The 21060-nt window shown below is 32.8% G+C and overlaps 4 protein-coding genes and 1 long non-coding RNA gene across 6 annotated transcripts; 3 read left to right on the top strand and 2 right to left on the bottom strand.

Moving 5' to 3' along the window:
• Positions 1-3524: 3524 nt before the first annotated feature.
• LOC114421591 (subtilisin-like protease SBT2.5) lies at positions 3525-4303 on the top strand. The gene is made up of 3 exons (XM_028387601.1): positions 3525-3674; positions 3754-3901; positions 4022-4303. Exons 1-3 carry the CDS (start codon positions 3598-3600, stop codon positions 4082-4084), a joined length of 288 nt encoding a protein of 95 aa, XP_028243402.1. The 5' UTR covers positions 3525-3597; the 3' UTR covers positions 4085-4303.
• A 5572-nt stretch (positions 4304-9875) lies between these two features.
• LOC114424430 (KAT8 regulatory NSL complex subunit 3) lies at positions 9876-12347 on the top strand. 2 transcript variants are annotated; one of them, XM_028391278.1, is made up of 6 exons: positions 9876-10082; positions 10181-10242; positions 10392-10524; positions 10912-10984; positions 11636-11716; positions 11923-12347. In XM_028391278.1, exons 1-6 carry the CDS (start codon positions 9952-9954, stop codon positions 12067-12069), a joined length of 627 nt encoding a protein of 208 aa, XP_028247079.1. In that variant the 5' UTR covers positions 9876-9951; the 3' UTR covers positions 12070-12347. The 2 variants fall into 2 exon arrangements, with proteins under 2 accessions (XP_028247079.1, XP_028247080.1); XM_028391279.1 differs by having other exon boundaries at positions 9880-10082; positions 11651-11716.
• Positions 12348-12915: 568 nt separating this feature from the next.
• Positions 12916-13924, bottom strand: LOC114423029. The gene is made up of 2 exons (XM_028389630.1): positions 13264-13924; positions 12916-13105 (listed from the first exon to the last, which is right to left on the bottom strand). The coding sequence occupies exons 1-2, from the start codon at positions 13816-13818 to the stop codon at positions 13058-13060; spliced, it is 603 nt and encodes a 200-aa protein (XP_028245431.1). The 5' UTR covers positions 13819-13924; the 3' UTR covers positions 12916-13057.
• Positions 13925-17958: 4034 nt separating this feature from the next.
• Positions 17959-19865, top strand: LOC114421071 (probable WRKY transcription factor 41). Its single transcript, XM_028386849.1, has 3 exons — positions 17959-18523; positions 18645-18773; positions 18887-19865. The coding sequence occupies exons 1-3, from the start codon at positions 18204-18206 to the stop codon at positions 19515-19517; spliced, it is 1080 nt and encodes a 359-aa protein (XP_028242650.1). The 5' UTR covers positions 17959-18203; the 3' UTR covers positions 19518-19865.
• Positions 19798-20720, bottom strand: LOC114421073. The gene is made up of 2 exons (XR_003668482.1): positions 20231-20720; positions 19798-20140 (listed from the first exon to the last, which is right to left on the bottom strand). It is a non-coding gene; the product is annotated as an uncharacterized LOC114421073 (long non-coding RNA).
• Between the last annotated feature and the right edge of the window lie 340 nt (positions 20721-21060).

Below are 21060 nucleotides of genomic sequence, written 5' to 3'. Positions count from 1 at the left end.
AATTACTAAATTAATCATTAAAATATATTTTAAATTGTTTTCTTTTATCGTCATTTTTGGAAATTGCTGGGTGCCCCAAGCAATTCCCAACTAATTAACTAGGAATACTAATGGGAACAAAAAGACCCAAGGAATTGCAAAGACACATTAAGGCCACAATAGTGAAGGTTCACCAAACAGTCTCTTTGATGCCTCATTGATTTCTTTAGTGTTCTTGGATTGGATTTTATATTTGTCACTATAAACAATCAATATTTCTCATTATATATATTTTTTCTATCATATTATATCATATAGGTAAAATTGTAAACTTGGTCTCCTTATTTGTCTCATAATTTGATTTTGATCCCTCTATAATTTAATTCATGAATTTAGTCTCCAGGTTTTTTACAATCACATTATTTCAGTCCTCAACGTCTAATTTTAAGGTTGGAAACTGAAATAATGAAATTACAAAAAACAGATGACTAAATTTGTGAATTAAATTATATGGGATCAAAATTACAAATTTGAGATTAATAGGGAAACTAAATTTTTAATTTTTCTTATCATATATAATATCTATATTTTTCTTTATCATTCTTTCTCTAGATATATAATAGGATTTAGGTGTCAAAATATATTGATTCTAATTATAATTGCATGAGTTTGATTCATAACAATGTATTTATCACTTTTTCATTCACTTATTACCTTTTTCCATTTTTTTGAAAGATTTTTTTTTCATTTATATTTTTCTTTGGAGGCAAGATCTAATTGAGTCATGGTGAAATATTAGATGTGGATGCCTTTTCTAGAAAAGATTCGATTTTTCAGTTGTTACAATATGAGGGGCCACTAACTTCTTTTAGTAGATCCCATACTTATTGATTGTAAGACTATATGATATGAGCCTTCTTTAAAAAAAAAACTGAAAAAAGAGCAATGATGCACCGAAGTACTGTGATTGATAAGAAAGAGAGTGATAGAATGCAAAATTTACGGTGAGAGAAAAAAATAAGGTTATTGTGAACAATTTTTATTTTTTTTTACTCAATTGTAAACAATGCTAAGATATGCATGTACCTGGTGTCAATAATTAATAAAATAAAGGATTAAGTTTTGACTTTCATGCACAAACGCGTGAGAGATCTTTTTATTTTTTTATTTTACTTTTACTAATGTTAAACTATTGATAGAATAATTAGTTGCGAAATATTATACTTTAAATTCAAAATATAAATAATTTAATAGATAATTTTAAGTTTATTATTCCTTTCTTTTATATATACATTTTTTTACACTCATAATTAATAGTGAATAAAATATTTTGACTTTGAATAAAACAATGCTAAGATATGCATGTACCTGGTGTCAATAATTAATAAAATAAAGGCTTAAGTTTTGACTTTCATGCACAAACGCGTGAGAGATCTTTTTATTTTTTATTTTACTTTTACTAATGTTAAACTATTGATAGAATAATTAGTTGCGAAATATTATACTTTAAATTCAAAATATAAATAATTTAATAGATAATTTTAAGTTTATTATTCCTTTCTTTTATATATACATTTTTTTACACTAATAATTAATAGTGAATAAAATATTTTTTTTATTTTCCTCATGGTCACCAATCATTGTTTCCAATTTACCTATTAAATTTAGCCTTGACTAATTATAAAACGATGACTCATTTCCTTAAAGCAGTTAAAACTTCTAGATGGTTAAGCCTTTTTAGGTTGTTAAACCATTTTGTTTTTGTTTTTTGAGTGGTTAAGTCATTTTGTGTTTTGCTTTTGCCTTTCAGGTGGTTAAACCATTTTTTTGTTTTCTGTCTTTTTTAGGTAGTTAAATCCTTTTGCCTTTATCTTTTTAGGTAGTTAAGTCATCTTGCTTTTTCCTTTTTAGGTGATTAAACCTTTTTTCTTCTGTCTATGGTGGTTAAGCGTGTTTGTTTCTCTTAATTATTAGGTAAGTTTACATTTGTTAGCTGCTTTGATCAATATGCAGACCTTTTCACTAAAGATCTTACATCTTCGCGTCACAAATTTCAGATGAATGTTAATTCATTGACAAGTGCACTAATTTGTATAAGTAATATTTTAAAACGGAAGCCCGAGTGTCGAGTTCACAAGAACTTTGACTATAGTTAGAGTTGGTGTATATCCAATTTTCAAGTAATTAACAAATTGATTCAACTATTTGTGGCATGTGACATTAAGAGTAAATTGACATGAAATTAAACTAATAAGCTAGCATGTACAAGGGCGAGAAAAAAAAAACCAGAGCAGTGAAGTGACAGATCGATGCAGGATTATGAATATGTTGGGGCTTAGTCTACCAAAACTACTCTTGATGCAACGTTAATGATTTTTTTCTGTTCAATATTATTTCAATTATCACCTACATCTACTCGTATACTCTAAAATATAACATGAACATGGATGATCAAGCCACAAACATGAAAATAAGCATAGAAAAGAAACAATGAAACTGAAATAACATTAAATGGATAGTAAGAATCATTACATCAAGAGTATTTTGTTGATAAACTCCCAACAATAGGTGGTTTAACCTCTCATTATCATGAAAGACTTACAAATACAAAAAGGGTGAAGATGGTGGAAGAAAGTGGAAGGAAGTGGAGAGGAAGTGAAATGGGTCCCAATGGATGATTCTCCCTCTTCTTGGACGAGCCCTAGCTGTTCTTCAGTGGGGAGGACTGAATGCCACATCCCCTCCCTTTTTCCTTACTTAAAACGCAACACAATCTTATTTTTTGTGATTCTACACTCTAAGTGAGGTTCTGCGCTAAGCGAAGAGTAAGTGGCTACGCGCTAAGCGCGCCTTCACATGACATTTGGCTTCTCTATGTGGCGTTTTTGCGCTAAACGAGGGTTGCATGCTGAACGAGTGTGATGCGCTAAACGAGACTCTCCAGATCTACAACTCTCTTTCATGCCTTCTTCTGTGTTTCTACAAAACAAAATACACCACCAAAACATTATAAATTTTTCAGTTTTAAGCACCTACCAATAAAAAGTTAAATGATGTTAAAATCCTAATGTTAACCATAAAAAGAAACAATAAAAAAGGAAAAATCAGATAATTTATATGTGACTTAATTACAAAATTTACTTAGGAAAAACAATTATCAATGAACACAATGTTAATTATTTCATCCTTTCAATAACTAATACCATGCACGCTTACAAGATTATGACTAAGTGTGAACATGGTGCTTCAATTCATCATGTTGCACGTATGTATTAAGAAGTAATTAACTTGCTATTCTCTTTAAGGGGCGCACCACCGAAATCAGAATCTTTGGTTTTTCTATTAATTACAAATCAATAAATTTCAATCAGTCCGTTCAAATATTAAATTCCTTGGCGGTGGGCATAACGGAAAAAGTTACCTCTTAGATCTTACATAAAATTGAAACCAACGTGGGCCTAGCTATCATTTTGTTTTTCTTTATTATCGTTTCTCTGTTGGGAAAGTCATTCAGCCTTTTGCTGTATAAATAGCTAGACAGTGGAACAGAAAACTGCCATTGATAATAATAGATCTTCCAATCAAATCAACAAGAAAGAAAAAGAGGCATTCTTCTTAATGGGGAGCACAAAAATGGAGTCGTACTTTGTCTTCATGAACTATGATCCTGAATACGGGAGACTTCGAGCTGATCGGTCTGTTCTCCTTAATTTGTTTTATTATACCATTTTCTTAATTAATTAGTACTCATTTTAATTTATTAATTGCTGCTAGAACCGAGAGAGGGACACATGAGCTTGATTTGTACCTTGATAGAAAACATGATGAACTCTTAGCAAGTGCCCTAGAGCCAGGAACCTACAAGAAGACATCTTCTTTGGTCATTGTTGATGCTTTTGCAGTCGAAATTACCGAGGATCAAGTAATATGCATATGATTCTTTTCTTTTCTTGTTTCTCATTATATTTATTTATTACTCATGTGGCATCGATATTCATGTTTGCCTTTTATGTCTTAATTTGATGCAATCATTTTCAAACAGGCCAATGTGCTCAGATCTGCAAAAGGAGTGAGGGTTGTGGAGAAAAATGAAGTGCCAGTCTAGTGTAGCATAGAATAATATTTCAAACAGGCCAATGTTTTGAGGAGAAAATTTCCATGATTTTGTTTAATTAACTTTTCGTTCTCGTGAAGTTTCTCATATGTGTAATTTGCTACGAAGATGCGAACTCGCTAGGCAAGATGTATAATGTATTAAGGGAAACCAAGGTAGATTTGTGTTGATTATCATGTGTTTTTGTTTTTAACTATATTATCTTGAGCATGATGACGCACATAATCTAAGTTTGGTGATTATCATCTATGCCAGAATACTTTGAGAACAACTTTCTCTTGTGCAAACATCAGATTTACAACACACGTGATCAACTGGTGGAAGACCACCTTGTCTAGGAAAATAAATTATGGATCTCACCGGAAAACCCATTTAATCATTGGAGTTTTATTTCTTTCAAAATTTGTTTCCTCCGAAAGAAAGTCATGCATCTTGGAGAAAGTGGGTTTGAACTTTTTGATTCTAATATCATTTCTAATGCCAATATAATGAGCCCTTCAGTGCCCAAATATATTAAGATACTCTAACGAAATAATAATTGTAATAAAGTTATTTTTAATTTTTACTGTCAATCTGTCATGCTACAACAATAAAGTCTCTTAAAAAATAAATAAAAAATACACATGCTCATAGATTTCATTTGAGTAATCATATAGACATACAACTTCTTTTGATACAAAACCACGCAGACCTATAAAAGTGTAGTTTAAAATTTTTCCCATCATCATCATATCATATCACCACATATATTATACACAAGCAGGAAAAATTTGCCATCCGTCGTTTTTTCTGTTCTATTTCTGTCTATGCGTATATGTTTTTAGGTCTGCAACTCTGCATGCCGGTGAGCAGTATATGCAAGACCTGGAGTGGATTTATTTAACGAAAATAAATAATAATAATAATAATAATAAATATTATTATTATTATGGAATGAAATTAATTAGATGCAATGAGATGTTTAACTGAATAAAGGTAAAGGATTTAGAGAGCTGAAAATGGAATGAAACATAAAAAAGAAAATAAGTTTGCCACTATAGTTCACTAAGTGGGTGAAAAACAACTAATAAAATTGTAGGTTTTAGCATATGGAATAAAAATAAGTTGAGTATCAGGTAAATAAGAAAAAGCTGCGCACATAGATATGATGTTAAATTTGCTTGTATCATTTACTTGTGATGCATTGATAAAATAAACATATCATGCGTTTGCTTTAATTACGAATAAAAGGATATCCTTTGTTTCCTCCATGAAAGTGTTACCGTTTTTAATTTTTTTTTCTCAACAAATAATATATATATATATATATATATGTGTGTGTGTGTGAGAGAGAGAGATAAATCAACATAATAAGTTATCATTTTTTTATTAGTTTATTAGTTTTTATTAATGAAAGAGATTTGAATCACTAATTTTTTTCTCTCTCCTGGCTGCGACCTTATAACTCCGAGTATTATCATTCTATTACGGATGTGTGTCAAAATTAAGAAAACACAGCCTTTCATTTTGCATACGAATATGCATGTGAGCCACAGCCACTCATTTGCTAAACAAACATATATAATATTAACTTTATGTTTAGTAGTTATTACAAAATAACGATGGCCGTTAGATCATAATTTAAAAAAATATATGAACAACTGGGATGAATAAAAAAAAAATCAAGGATAAAAAAACAAATAAAATATGATAAGATTCTTCCACTTCTTATTCGTTTTATGTGTTGTTTTACACAAATTAGCATGTTTCAAAAGTCGCAAATTCCATTCATAGTAGGGAGGTAATACAAGACATGTAGTATCGAACGAACAGAAACACCAAAAGTACACAACCAATATTGCTAATGCTAGTTATGGTAAGAAAAAGAGTACGGCCTAGTGTCATAATTTGCTTCCTGTTTTCAGCAAAGTTCAGAAACAAAGCCTGGACTACGACTACGGGTTAGATCATTCACATGCATGGATCACAACATGATTTATATTTATTTTTATTTTTCTCAGCCTTCAAATCTCATAGACAAACAAGAAAGTTGAAGGGTAGGTCCTCTTTCCAGGTTCAATGCTGCACAAATATTCACTCTTGGAAGGGCCCCCTTTCATCTCTCACAAACATGCCACGTGTAATCCCTCCCCACAAAAGATAGCAAGTGGCAAGTACAATCCACCAGGGGGACAAGGGCGTGCAGCTAGGCCTAGCCTTAAAAGGAGAATTGCATTTAATTTCATGACTAATAATCAACAAAATATTGCATGAACACTTATTTTATTATTTAATACGTAGAACAAAATATTATATAATGTGATAGGAAAAAAAAGATAAAAATAAAAATATTAAAAGAATGTTTAAAATGATAAAATATTTATATATCATTGCTCATAATCAAAATAATTCATTTGCAAACCAAAATAATTCAAAGGCACGCGAAACCATCACACCCACTCATTGGCTCAAAAGTCCCAAGATGGTAAAAGACCAACAACAATGTGTCAAGAGGAAACCATAACTGGGACTTGAAAGAGAGCTAGCGTTGACGAGTCAAAATCAGTGAGTACCACGCAACACTAGGAGAAAACGATGGAAAACAAAATCTAACCAATAGCTGCCAAACTGAAAGAGAGAATGTGAGAGGCACCATGCAAGGCAACTATGTTTTTGTTTCGTGGAAGAACAAGGTTCATATTATAAGAATAACAAATGAGTCAACTCATCGAGTCAAGAGATGGATTAGGTGAAATTATAAAATTGAGTGGGAGAAAAAAGAAAAAAAGTCATTGATTTGAATCTCTTTCCATCACTAACAATAACAAAAAAAAGAGAGTAAATTAATAACTAATAACAGATAAAAAAAGAAATGAAATAGATTGGGTTAATAAATCAAACTTCATTTCTAAAACACAAACCTACTAGCTAGAATCAACTTTGAACAGCTGAGATGAGTTACTGGGACAAGACGGATTTGCGCACATCCTTTTTAAAAAAAGGGTGTTTATCAAAATCAATTAACTCTTCAAATTTTTTAAAATGAAAATACATAAAATTATCTGAACCAGCTAGTTATGTTTTTTTAAGGGAACCAACTAATATGCTCTTAATTGATTTGATTTAATTTGGATTTGAAAAAAAATTAAGTTCATTTTCATTGATTTGAATTTTTGTCTCTTAAAATCAAACCGTAAACACTGCTATATAGAAGCATATATAATTGAGCTAAAAATCTTGAACTCATTGTAAGACCTCATAATGAAAAGAGATAAGTATATTGTGATTTGTCTTCTAAAACAAGTTACTATATTGTATAGAAAAAGATAATAAATTATCTTTAAAAAATAATACATAATATTATATGAAAAATTAACTATACTATTTCTATTGAATAATGTTTTTTTTATCGATCAAATATTAATTATTAATTATTATTTTTTTGTTAGTTGAGAATTCAAATCCACAAAGTTTATTTTCGTTTTTTTAACATTAAATCAACCTTATAACTCATTTCATAAAATAATATTTAGTTGAAATGATTTTTTTTCATAATTTATACTCTTCTATATAGTTTGTAAAATGTCAAATAACTTGATAAGAATTAAGAAGAGAGAAAAAATTGTAAAAATATAATGAAAGTTAATATAAAAAAAACCAATATTCTTATTAGCTTAGATGTTAATTAGGCTAATAAGTTTGAGCAAGAGAGAGCGCGCTTAACCTCATCGGGTCAACTTTGTTGAGTATCCATAATTAAAAAATTGAGAAAACTAAAATATGAGACAGATTTTTAACGTGGCAAAATGGATATGAACCCAACCTCCCATTATGTATCCAATCTCACCAAGGGTGATTGATCAGCAATGCACGCTAAAAATTGGCCGCATAAAAACCCAACGTTGGGCTCAGAAAGAAACTAAAAAAGGGTTTGGAAATGAAGCCAACTTTGGTAATGATTATGAAGGTGAGAAACAAGATGAACTTCTTTGTGTTATATATATATATATATATATATATAAGGAACAGCTTATTTACTCCTCCCCAAGGGCCTCTAGTCTTGTTCTTGGATGTTAAAGCGAGAAGCCCTTGAGGGAGAGTGAACAATCAACCCCTTCATTGATTATCACTTGATTTGGCTTGGCTTGTGTTAATTAATTCCTTGAAGAGGGTCCATATAACACAAGCCCTTTTTATACACTCTGCACAGAGTAGAAGCTGCCTTAAAATGTCGTTGACTTTTATTATGTGGGGTCTCCATATCTTGTTTTGTGGCAAGATATTGCTTCACAAGAGGATCTCCAAATCGTAGAGGTTACGATATCAATTGCTCAAATTAATTGGACGCATGGGGAAAAATATATTTTACAAATTAAAGAAAACATGCATGCATGTACATATGTATATATATCTTATCGGGGGTACTGGCCTGGTTTTCGATTTCTGCAGGTGATATACCTTATATCTCACTGTACATCAATAATATATTTTTTTGGCTAATTAAAAAAAATGTTTTTAAGATATAATTCACGCCGTCGATCTCGAGCATGATGACTTGGTTAGAATAATTAACAGGATGGCCTTTAGCAATCATGAAGATCGAGCAGTAACACAGATCGAATATAGCAGCTTGCATGCCTCAATGGCATCTCAGCGTTATCTTTAATCCCATTAGCATGCATTAATTCCTTGTGTCTTGTCCCTTTTTCCTGTCTTTTGCTTTATGGCTCGCCCCTTGCTTTCGTAAGTCCAAGTGTCTCCAAAGTCTTCTTAATTTCAAGTGTAATTTATGCGCTTTGGTTAATTAATAACGCTAAGACACACACACACACACAAAAAAAAAAACATGTACAGAACCAGAAACGTGGTAGCCCTAAGGACTCATTATAGGATGCTTTGGTATAATTTTTTTGGATTTATCCCCGGGAAAAATATAAATTATAAATTAAAAAAAGGGAAACCGTGTGCATTGACATAAATCACTCTGCATGACTATTTAATTTTCAAGTCTTCATCAACAACCAATCCATATACCATTTATTTTTTCAGTTTTTATTTATAAGATTCATCTAAAATGTTTGTTGTATTAATTATTTTTAAAATAAAATATCTCTCAGTAAAAAAAATTAATGTATTCACAAACAATTAAAAAAAAGAGTATTACTATAAGGATAATTGAAAAAATATATATATTTAAAATAAATTTATTGTTATTAACTAAATTAATTATTTTTCTTAATTTTAATGAATAGATGGAGTAACAATTTCCAACTTTGTTATAGTGCTTTTGTTTTAAGCCACGTGAATTTCAAATTAATTACAGTGTTTTTTTTTACAAATACATTAAGCACGATATTTTATAAACAGAAAAAGAAAATCCAATGAAGGTGTGTTTTTGAATTTAATTAATGAAAAGAGAAAAAACAGTTATTTACCAATCACATGTAATTTTGAAACTCTTAAAAAAAAGTGCTTAAAGTAAAGGAAAAAAGAAAAAACATTTAAGCCATCATGAGAACTAAAAAAATCTAACGGTTTTTTAAAAATATCCATGGTGAGGAACATGTTTGCCTTTCTCACCCTAAACTCGTCTTAATTTTAATACTTAAAAAAATATGATAGAAAATTATAATAAATTTGAATCAATCCGATTTCAAATGATAGGACATTTTAATATGTTTTTAATGTACATGTTTAATATAGTTAATTTAAATTGATTTTATATTGTTAAAAAAAATTCCAAATTCCAAAAAGAGAAGGTGAACAATGCATTCTCATGTCTGTCCCTACATTTGGCGCGAAAATTAGAATTTAATAGTGTGTGCAGCGAAATTTAGCGGGATAGGGTTTTGATTGGGGGGTTTCTCTATTCCGAAGGCATGGATTCGTTACCACCTGCAAAACGGCGTCGTGAGAGCAAAGACGGCGAGACTGAAGCTTCAACGTTGTCACCGGTTGTGATCTTCGCTCACGGTGCCGGTGCTCCTTCCTCTTCTGATTGGATGCAAAGGTAATATCCATACAATTACATGGATTTTATTTTAAAACTACAAAATGGGTTAAATCTTGTTATAGGCTTCATTGTCTCTATTTTTTATTTTTTTATAGATGGAAGAACATGATAAAGGAGGCACTGCGCGCTGTCGATGTTGTCACTTTTGACTATCCTTGTGAGTTTGTTTCTAACTATATCCCTTGTATTCCATTTTTCATTTTCATTTTATTTTTTAAAAAGTACATGATCTCTAGTTGTGTGAACCTCGAGATAATTGTGTTGTTTTAACTCGGAAGTGAATTTAATGGGTTTGTCATTCGCTAGACATGTCTGCGAAAAAGAAGGCCCCTCCTAAGGCGGAAAAACTGGTGGAGTTTCACTCAAATTTTGTCAAGGAAACTGCAACTAAGTACCCTGGTCATCCCCTGATACTTGCAGGCAAATCAATGGGTTCAAGGTAGGCATTCCTTTTTTTTTTTTAATATTTGGATATGTTGGAATTATGGGTTTTATGAATTGAGGAGGCAAAGGTGATAATAGAGACTTTGGATAATATGTACTTGAGTACTGTAATGTGCTACAATGTGATGGTGTTGTTCATAAAATCTAAAGCACTAAGCCTTATTTGTTGTAATCAATCCTAACCAAATAATGATACAAATCATGATATATCAGGGAATATGAAAACTAGAAAAATTAAGGAAACTAATCATAAGAGATATTCTATAATATATTCTGGATATTCTAACAGGTCATATGTATGTTGCGCTGAGGAAGCCCTAATTCAGTTTATTAGTATCAAGATATTTATGACATGATGTATCTTGCGTTTATTTTGTTGTAGAGTTGGCTGCATGGTGGCTAGCATGAAAGACATTAATGTTTCTGCTGTAGTATGCTTGGGCTACCCATTAAAGGTTTGATTTTCATGCCAATCTTTGAACTACGGGATAAACTGATTGCATATGTTTTTTTTTTTGCTCCTTTTACCTTGGGGTAGTAGGTGTACTGAAGAAGATTTCCAACTATTTGCCTATCATAGGGTATACTATACTCCTTGCCTAATTTTTATTTTCTCGATAATTCAAAAGCCACTTATCCCTTTTGTTAGTGATTATAGTTTAATCACAAATTTCTAGTCTTTTTTAAATGTGCTCCCTTCTTAAGCATTTTGCTTCCTTTGTTATTTTGGCCTTCCGCTGGCCATCTTAATTTGCCCACTTAGTTGATGAAGTTGTCGTCCTTGGAAAGAATTTATACAAAATTGATGAGGAGAAATATAAATTAGTGTGGAGCTCTGAATCCAATAATAATTTTGATACTAATCATCTTAATCCAATAATCCACTTTATTATGCCACTCCTTTGAATATTTTCCTTTTCATTCCTTCCTGGCTGGCTGTATCATCTGCACTTGTGATGCTCAGTTTTCTGTTTGAGCATTGTTGGCATGCAACATTTAAGACATTATATTTGGTGCATTGGTTTCCTGTGAGTGTTTTGGTAAAACAGAGATGTCATTACAACTAAAGTACAAATTTTAAATAACTAAGAATCACATTCTTTTAGTTGCCAATATTGCAGGGAAGCAATGGTGCAGTTAGAGATGAAACACTGTTACAGCTAACAGTTCCTACAATGTTTGTACAGGTAGTTTTTTCTTTTCTAATTTGTCATTAACCATTGTGGTATTGCAGGTATAGTCTTATAGTCACAATTCTGCCGTTTCATACTCTTGATATATTGAATGACCTGTCAAATTTTTCATATTCTATCAGTATGGGTAATAACACATAAATTGCTTGTGTTATGTGTTTAATTCTATCCTTGTGTTTGTTTATGTGTGTCTTGCGCAGGGCAGCAAGGATGGTCTCTGTCCACTTGAGAAGTTAGAAACCACTCGGAAGAAGATGAAAGCACCCAATGAGCTGCATGTCATCGATGGTGGTGACCACTCTTTCAAGATTGGTAAGAAGCACCTGCAAGCAAACAATTCCACCTAAGATGAAGTTGAAGATGTTGCTGTGCTGGCTATTGCTGCTTTCATTTCCAGGTCTCTTGAAGGATGAAAAATGCCCCTGAATTCTTTAGCGTATCAAGGTTTGTATATAAGAATTGTTGTATCTTGCATGGTGTTAATCTTGGCCTTGTTGGCAGGCGGTAACTATACTTTTGGGGATTTTTAGTGGAATAGACATATATTAATTCCTTGCTGACAGAATTGATTAACATATGGCGATGACTGTTAGTTTAACTAAATGCAGTTTTATATATCAGTGTTTGCGCCAGTTTGGATAGGCATTTTCATCTTAGAGAATCACAATTCACGCCATGACCGTGCTTTGAAATTTGTTTCATGGGTTCGAATCCGGAAACAGTCTCTTTGCATATGCAAGGGTAAGGCCGCGTACAACATCCCTCCCCCATACCTTCGCATAGCGAAGAGCCTCCGGGCAATGGGGTACGAAGTTTTATAAGTAATTTTGGAGCAAAATTGATTTTGCATGAAAAGTGAAAACCAAGGTTCTGTTGTCTCACCGCAAAAACAATATTCTTGTTGCTTTTGCAGTGAAGAAAAATCCAGTTGGAGGTACATTGATAAAAAATATCCTCATAATTGAATATTATTCTATAACTTAAAACAATATTTATGCACCCATATTAACAATTGTACTTTTAAAAGTGTTATTTTAAATGATAAATTTTCCTAAACATAAATTGGTTCACTTAAAATTTAACTAAAATCAATTTTGCAAAATCAAGTTTACTCAAACAATTTTTCAAACTTCAATCCAAACAGACTAGGCAACAAAGGTACTATAAGATCCTGTTGTTGAACAGACCAGTAAATGTAGGTAAACTTCAAAATATATTATTTATCATAAGATACTCACAGCCAAGTGAAATATTGGAATTTATTTTTCCCAACTATTTGGGTACAAGAACAGATGAAATCGTAAACACACTTTGTGGCGATGTTCTTTCCGTCAGTTAAACTGGCTTTGTCTTAGTTGCGTCCTGCTTGCAGTTTCCTCCTTTCTGCAGACGTAAACAGAGAAGTCAAGACTTAGCAATGAAACAAACAAAATCTTGTTCTAACCCAACATGCAAGCATTTAATGTAAAATATTTTCGTTTCCATGTGATGATTTTTAAAAATAGACTTGTACTCCTGTGCATATAAGTGCCCTTAGTTACCTTTGTCTTTGGGCACTTCTCATCATCACTTTCGCTATCACTGCTGCTGCTGTTGCCTCCTTCATTGTTATTATGGCGGGATAAGCCATTCTTAATCCTCCGGAACAAGTTCATATCCTTCTTATTGTTGTTGAGCTCTCCATTCTTCTTTGCATGAGCCCCAAAGCATGTTGTAGTGGTATCATAAGGATAAGGGTCCTTCTTCTCGGTGTGGGTAATTTGTGCTTGGACGACAGTAACTGTGATCTGGGTTTTGGAGACCCCATGTTTTTTGTCATTTTGGGTCTGAGTTTGGCCATAGTAGTGAGCCTCTGTTTTGGTGCCATTGTGGCCTTGGGACTCAACCTGAGTTTGGCTATAGTATTGAAGTTGATTTTGGTTGCTGCCATGACGCCCTTTGAAAGCCTTGCTAGTTATCTCAGATAATTTTTGGCCGAACGAGCTGTGTTGGGTTTTGGGTTGGCATACTTCAATTGCAGTATTGGGTTTGTGATGGCTTTTTGGTTGGCTAACTTCAACTGTGGTGTTGGGTTTCTCACACTGAACAGAAGCCATTGCAATAGTTTGTGTTGCTTAGTTGTGATTTGTTTGTTTCCTTGCAGCTGCATGCATGGTAGCTTATTAAGGGCCTTTTATTGGCATGGTGAGGCTCCTCCCCTCCCTCTGTAGTGGAGAAATAAAATAACAATTTCAATTATGCTTTCTTGAAATATGGTCTGAATAAAAGTAGTCTTACCATATTTTATCAAGAAACAGAAAACGGAACTTATTCTCTGCGTCCTTCCACAACATATCAAAAAATAAATTGAGAGAACCTAGTTTCATGGCGTTAGCACCATAGATGGCACAGACATGCTGATTAAGTTCCCACTCAATTTGTGGACCAAGAATTTAAGAAAAAGAAAAGCTATGGAAAGCCGAGATGGCATTTTTGTTTCTGGTGAACAACTCATGGCATATTGGCTATTATTTTTTTCTCTCGTCTGTTAAGTATTCGTTATCTCAAAAGTTGTTTATAAATACATCTAATATATTGAGAATTATAAACTTTGTAATTAAAAATGACTCCGTAAGTTTTCTATTTGTATTATTAGAATCATAATCTCCATTATTGATTAGAAGCCGTTAAACATATCTTTCTGTTTTAGGCTTCTTATCACTTTGACATTGAAGCTAAGCCTCTTATTTGCTTGATCTTTCTTGTAAATAAATTTATATAAAAAAAATCGATTGTTGAAAAGCTAACAAAATTAAAGTAATTAATGTATGAGTCATGATATATGTTTACAACTCCATTGGTTATTTATCGACTATGGGTATGATTATTTTGCATTCTCTAACTGTGACACATGTTAATGTAAAATATTTTAGATTAATTTGATGATATGTTCTCATTAAGTTTGGGTGAACTCACGACGATATCTCTGGGCCAGAAGACAACAAAATCAGAAAATCAAAACATATTTTAAGTTGTTTTAGCTTTCTATTTTAAATTTTTACTATTCATGTTTTCCCTTACACTTTCACATTTTCCATCACTTCTATAGTCTAAAAATTAGTTTTTGAAAGTAATTTTATAAAATAATTTTTGAAAGCTAAAAGACAAACACAATAGTGTAGTCTAAAAATGTTAACTCTACCACAAAGCATATTTTTGGTTTCATATTTGGCTTTAAGGAAAACTTTTCCCTAAGGAAAATATTTTGGAGTTTCCATTATGAATAAAATTGAAAGACCTAAGGATTTTCAATACCTTGTAGATATAGTCAAAAGTAAATTTTCAACTTGGAAAGCTGTTGTCATTTGTTAGTTGTTGTATAACTAAATTTAGATCAGTTATTGAAGTTATCCCAATTCATTGTGTTCGAGTTTTGGTGGTTAAGTGGCTTGACCCTGATTGGGAAACCACTTTGGTTTGTGTGGTGTGGGTTTTGGTGGAATCATTGGAGCTGTGGCTATTAATTATGTCGATGCCCTTTGAAGAAGTCTGAAACCTTCTGCCCAAACGAGGCGTTCTGGCTTTTCTGTTGGCAGCTTTTGTGGCACTGAACGGAGGCCATGCTGATAAATTCAAGTGTGTGTGTTGCTTAGTTTGTTTCCAAGGTTTGAGACGAAAGCCCTTATATATAGGAAGACATTCATAAGACACGAGACTTACTACTTACTACCGTTCCATCAATCAACAAACTTGGAATCTCCTTTTTCTTAATGGAACCAAGAATATGTATATATCACTATTATCTTTGTATCATATTCTATAGTGTCATCACCTTCTTTTTTTATTTTTGGCATTTTTGCCCAGTGAATATATACCAAATTAATTTCGTTCAGAAGATCGTCAAAATAGACTAGAGTATTGAGATGAGCATCCATAATATATTTTAAAATTTTCTTTTTATTGTATTTTCTGATTCTTTATAAAAGGAAATGAATATTGGAATCTGCGTTTGCAACGAGGGAAATATCAAAATTGATGACACGATTTTTTTAATTATTGTTAGATTTTGCTTCCAATATATCTTTAGTTTGGTTGAAAATGTTGAAAAATAAATTGTGTTAAATAAAAAATTACAACGAAATTGCTTTTACAAAAAAATATATGAACATAAATAAGTTAATTTCAAAATAAAGTTTAACCAAAACCAATTTTTTAAAAATAATTTTATTCAAAATTATTTACAAATTCATCCAAACATGCACACACTTAATGAGTTGATATACTCAACTATAATTTATGAGATGGACGAGTCATGATGTAATTACTCTTATATTAATCATTCGATGTTGTTGGATAAGAATAAAATTAAGTTAAATCAAGTTAGATTATGATAAGTCTGATTTTCATTAAAAAGATGAAGTCTAAATCTAATCTACTTGTAGCAAACCTTTTTTTTACAGACTTAATCATACTTTTTAGAAAGTGGTTTTATATAATAAACAAGTTAAGAGCCAAATCAGAACATATGTAAATTAGACTGTCAACCTGTACCAAATTGTCTAATCTATTTCCACCTTAGTGTTTCTTTTTTCGTGATAGGTTTCCACCTTAGTGATAACTAGCATTATAAAGTTTCTTTCCTTTTTACATAATTGTGTATCACGATGATGGATCATGCATCTACAGCTACGTATATATTAAAGTGGAGAGTAGAGATCCCCGGCAGTTTCCAATGGCTCAAATTTTGATATGTGTACATAACTGCGGCTTTTATATTAAATAAAATTTTAGAAATAGCTGACGAAGATATCCTAACTCTTGTACTGACCCTATTATCCATCTTGATATAATATAAGTTTCTTCCTTCAAAATAAAAGTAAAGCCAAGGTGGAAAAGCAATGATGAGTTTGGCGGCTAAAATATCTCCTTTTATTCAAAGAAGACAATTATAATGAAGCATTCAAATGTTGACTTTTGGTAACACAAAGAAAGAAATAATGCATTGGCTATATATAAAAAAAGGCATTGGTGTGAAAACAGCAGTAAGTTTCGAAAATTTAACAATAAAATTAAATACCCAAAAAAAACTTGAAACGCAGTGCACTCGAAGTAAATTATGTTAATCGTTGTCCGTTTAGTTGAAATTCATGCTAACTAATTGTCCACCATGCTTTAAGCCTACTTACATGATAACAGAGATTTGGATCAGTCACCTCTGTTTTAGATTCTTGTCCAATTTTAAGATAAGAGCATAAATGATTTGAGTCATTTTTAAATTATTAGATATTGATTAATCAAATAGTTGTGTTTTTTTAATACAAAAACAAAAACCAAACTCTTTGGGAGAGCACTCAAAAGGGTTAACACAACTAAGAGAACTAGAGTACTGTATGTAAAGAGAAATCTCCCACTTCCTCCCTATATACTAGACTCCTTCTTACAGTGAATAATTCATATAAACAATTAATTTTCTCATCAAAGGTTACTCATTTTACCATTATTTATGTCAAATCGTATATAGCGAGAGTTTAATTTTGATACATAATCCGAATAAAAATTTACTCTATCTATTAATTAATGCTCATGATATAATTTTTTAAAGTAATTATAATACAAGTCAATGATTTTCAATAATAATACAATTAATTTTTTAAGAGAATAATAATACAGTTCATGAATAAATCAGAGTGCTTTATTTATTTATTGTGGTGTGTATATGTGTACTAACACACTTCTAAAAACAGTATTGTTTTAGTAGTATTTAAAAGAAATTAAATGTCTGTTAAAATAACTCATCCGTCAAATGTTGTTTTTCAGACTTAACTTTCCTCAGATATGAAGAGTGCAGAAGGCGACAACCCTCCAAGGTGAGAAACAGTAGAGAGCATGGAACTATCTATTTATTTTAAGTTGACTTGGCCACTTAGGCGAAGATGAACGAAGAAATTGGGTAGATGAAAAGAACAATGTCACGTAAGCAGTCTTCTATGTTTCTTGGTTTCTCTTTCTCTTAAGGGACCAAAGCGATCACGCGGAGTGAGGTTTGAAAATTCATTTGAAGCCTTCAAATTAAATGATGCCTCGCAGGATCATGGACCCTATCATTTGAAGTGGACTCGGTCAGCTTTCTTATTCATCACACTATTCACTCATCAAATACCGGTCTTAGCTGAAAAACTCGCACATCTCAGTCAAACTTGGACTTTCAACCCTCCAACACTAACTCCTCATTTGCCACCCTTTAAATACATGGCCTTCATTCAGCAAAAAACACACCTTACCTTTCACTAGCCTAATTCGCTCTCTTCTACCACAAACCACTCAATCCTAAGAAATCCATTTGAAATTTCAAGTCTCGTTCTGGCTAAGTCCATGTTCATTGTTTACTATACCTCACCACTCCAAGGTTCTCGTAATTTTCTTCAGCAGAAAACGAAACTATTGCTTCCAGAGAAGAGCATCATCTACGACCATTTTGGCAATATTATAAAACAAGACAAAAATGGAGAGTGACTTGAGCTGGGAGCGGAACACACTCATCAATGAGCTAATTCAGGGGATGGAGGTAGCAAGGAAGTTGAAGGCTGACTTGAAGTTGCCGTATTCAGTTGACACAAGAGATCTGCTTCTGCAGAGGATATTATCTTCTTACGAAAAGGCTCTACTGATTCTAAGATGCAGCAATGCATCAACTTCCGAGTTGCAGGGCATGAATCAAGCAACACCAACTTTGCTACCCGAGTCCCCATTATCTGTCCATGGAAGTCCTCTGCGCGAGGACGTTCATGGGGCCATCAAGGATCACCATAATTCAAAGAAAAGGTGAATATTACTGAACAGACTTGGTAGCTGTTTCCTGGCACATAAACATCAGCTATGTCTGGTAACTGGTTATACTATAGCTCCTAACTTGTATTTGTGTTTCTTTTTTAATTGCTTTCAGAAAGATAACGCCCAAATGGATGGATCGTGTAAGAGTGAGCTGTGAGAGTGGTCTTGAAGGACCACATGAAGATGGTTACAACTGGAGAAAATATGGTCAGAAAGACATCCTTGGAGCCAAATATCCCAGGTGAGAGAACTTCCCTCGGTCCTGCTTTAAAAAGAATTACAAGTTTTCTTAAGGATAAAATTGCCTTCACCTTGGCCAGCTTCTAATTAACGACTCATTGTGACAATTTGCAGAAGTTACTATAGGTGCACCTTCCGCAGCACTCAGGGCTGTTGGGCAACAAAGCAAGTGCAGAGATCAGATGAAGATCCCACAATGTTTGACATAACTTACAGAGGAAATCATACCTGTTCTCAGGGAAACAATGCCGTTCTGCCACCCAAGTCACCAGAAAAACATGAGAAACCAGCACACAGTCATAACATTGACATTCACCATGCACAGGCATCACAAGAAAGCCTTGCAAAGTTCAGAAGTATCTTGTCTGTCAACACAGATAATCTGGACAATGGAGATATGGCATATGCTTTCACTTTCCCTTCCACTTCATTTGGATGCATGAAACAAGACAACCACAGCTTGATTCCTTTGGCCCTGGAGAATGACTCCTTCTTAAGCGACCTATACCAAACACACCTGTTATCCCCAACAACACCAGAATCAAATTATTTCCCATCTCCAACTTTCCAGATGAATGAGTTTGATGGGATCTACAACAGGTCACATTCGAAATCCGATATCAATGAGATCATTTCCACCAACACATCAGCAACCAATTCTCCAATTCCTGATTTCAATTTCTCACTTGATCCGGTGGAAATTGATCCAAATTTCCCTTTCAATACCCCAGGATTTTTGTGCTGATTGCACTATAAATGGAATACTATAAGAATGTAGTCTTCATAAAACGGGACAATTTCAGACAGCAGTAGAATTGTAGAATAAAGAATGAGCAACTGCAGCACTTATGAACGTCCTTGTAGTCAATATCAGAATTGCAATTTTGGCTCCGTGTTAGCAATTAGCAGTATGCACTTTCAAATAAAATAGTTTCTGCAAATTTGCATTGGTACAACCTACAAGACACGTCTTTAGTAGAAGGGCATTAAAGGGAGCAGATAAAAAATTACACATCAAAATTGGATACGCTGGCCAAAACTCTGTAATTTCATTCCAATTGATGACTTAGTTACACAAATATCCATATTTATTTACAGCAGCCCCAGAGCCTGAAATGATACAAATATATAATGATAGTGACAAAGTGACAATAGAATGGCTTGTAACATGAAATCTGCATCCTAGGATTCTTGTTGTTGTTGTTCTACTCGTCCAAGACTGAGTTAGGAGTGGAAGCATTTTGATCTTGTGAATTTTGAGCTTTTCTGAGAGCCTCTCTGAGACCCAAGACAATGAACAAGTTAGTGAGAGTGAGGAGTGACTCAGCCCCACCACGTTGGACAAAGAAGTCCCATAATGCACCTTCGCTGTGTAACATAAAAACAAAAATCAAACATCCATCCATCTTCTTTAAATTTATCATCAAATTAAACATCATTTTCAACAAATTAACTCACCATAAATTCCAGCTGGTACTGTTTAATTGTACAAGGTTCAAAACACAGAAAATCAGCAACGTTTATAAGTTAAAGCAAGTGATAAAAATAAATGGAGCAAAGAGATAGAGAGAGTGACTAGTGGCTCCAACAAAGGCAACCAAAAGGAGAAGCCGAAGATGGTGAGGTTTGGAGCAGTCTTGGACTTGGTAATGAAGTACAAGAATCCCATGTAGGGAAACAAGGAAAAGGCGAAGAGCTGAGGAGCGATGCTCTGGGAGTCAATGATGATGCAGAAATCTTGTTGTTGGAGGGACACGAGGGGAAGGCTTGTTCACTCAAACTCAACTCTCTTCTATTCTATCTCATCATCTCTTGCTTCTGCTTGATGCATGCAACATTGGGACCGTTCAACTTCTCAACCTGTTATCCAAACGGGCTGGCCCATTTACTAACTGCTCTATTGGGCTATCCTTCATTTGAAAAAGGTTACAATTATTTAGAATGCTGGTTGATTAGATTACATGCTGCAAATCTAAAATATTATAATTACTAATTTGCTTACAATATAAATATTGATTTAGAAAGTTGCTTAAATATAAATTAATCAAATAAATCATTATTTTAGTTTTTTAATTAAATAAAATGTAAACTAACGGGGCAATCAAAATACTACTCCAAATCCGGAAACTACATTAAATATTGGCAGTTTTCGAGTTTTGTTTGACTTGTTGTAAATTAACTCACATTTGAATATTTGATTCAACCTACAACAAGATGGACCGGACTCCCTTGATTGGCACACCTTATCTTTCTTCATAAAATTAGCATGCATGTGCTATTGCTTTCTG

Source organism: Glycine soja, chromosome 8 (assembly GCF_004193775.1).
Source record: "Glycine soja cultivar W05 chromosome 8, ASM419377v2, whole genome shotgun sequence".
NCBI lineage: Eukaryota > Viridiplantae > Streptophyta > Magnoliopsida > Fabales > Fabaceae > Glycine > Glycine soja.
The sequence above is the reverse complement of the archived record's forward strand: the minus strand, read 5'-3'. Positions and strand labels throughout refer to the sequence as shown.

Bases quoted from the DNA above. Each gene is read 5' to 3' on its own strand.
- LOC114421591 (XM_028387601.1), top strand. From the start codon at position 3,598: ATGGGGAGCACAAAAATGGAGTCGTACTTTGTCTTCATGAACTATGAT. The intron at 3,675-3,753 runs GTCTGTTCTCCT...AATTGCTGCTAG, and splicing joins GGGAGACTTCGAGCTGATCG to AACCGAGAGAGGGACACATG. The intron at 3,902-4,021 runs GTAATATGCATA...ATTTTCAAACAG, and splicing joins TCGAAATTACCGAGGATCAA to GCCAATGTGCTCAGATCTGC.
- LOC114424430 (XM_028391278.1), top strand. From the start codon at position 9,952: ATGGATTCGTTACCACCTGCAAAACGGCGTCGTGAGAGCAAAGACGGC. The intron at 10,083-10,180 runs GTAATATCCATA...ATTTTTTTATAG, and splicing joins TCTTCTGATTGGATGCAAAG to ATGGAAGAACATGATAAAGG. The intron at 10,243-10,391 runs GTGAGTTTGTTT...GTCATTCGCTAG, and splicing joins TGTCACTTTTGACTATCCTT to ACATGTCTGCGAAAAAGAAG.
- LOC114423029 (XM_028389630.1), bottom strand. From the start codon at position 13,818: ATGGCTTCTGTTCAGTGTGAGAAACCCAACACCACAGTTGAAGTTAGC. The intron at 13,106-13,263 runs GTAACTAAGGGC...TTACGTCTGCAG, and splicing joins AGAAGTGCCCAAAGACAAAG to AAAGGAGGAAACTGCAAGCA.
- LOC114421071 (XM_028386849.1), top strand. From the start codon at position 18,204: ATGGAGAGTGACTTGAGCTGGGAGCGGAACACACTCATCAATGAGCTA. The intron at 18,524-18,644 runs GTGAATATTACT...AATTGCTTTCAG, and splicing joins CACCATAATTCAAAGAAAAG to AAAGATAACGCCCAAATGGA. The intron at 18,774-18,886 runs GTGAGAGAACTT...GACAATTTGCAG, and splicing joins CTTGGAGCCAAATATCCCAG to AAGTTACTATAGGTGCACCT.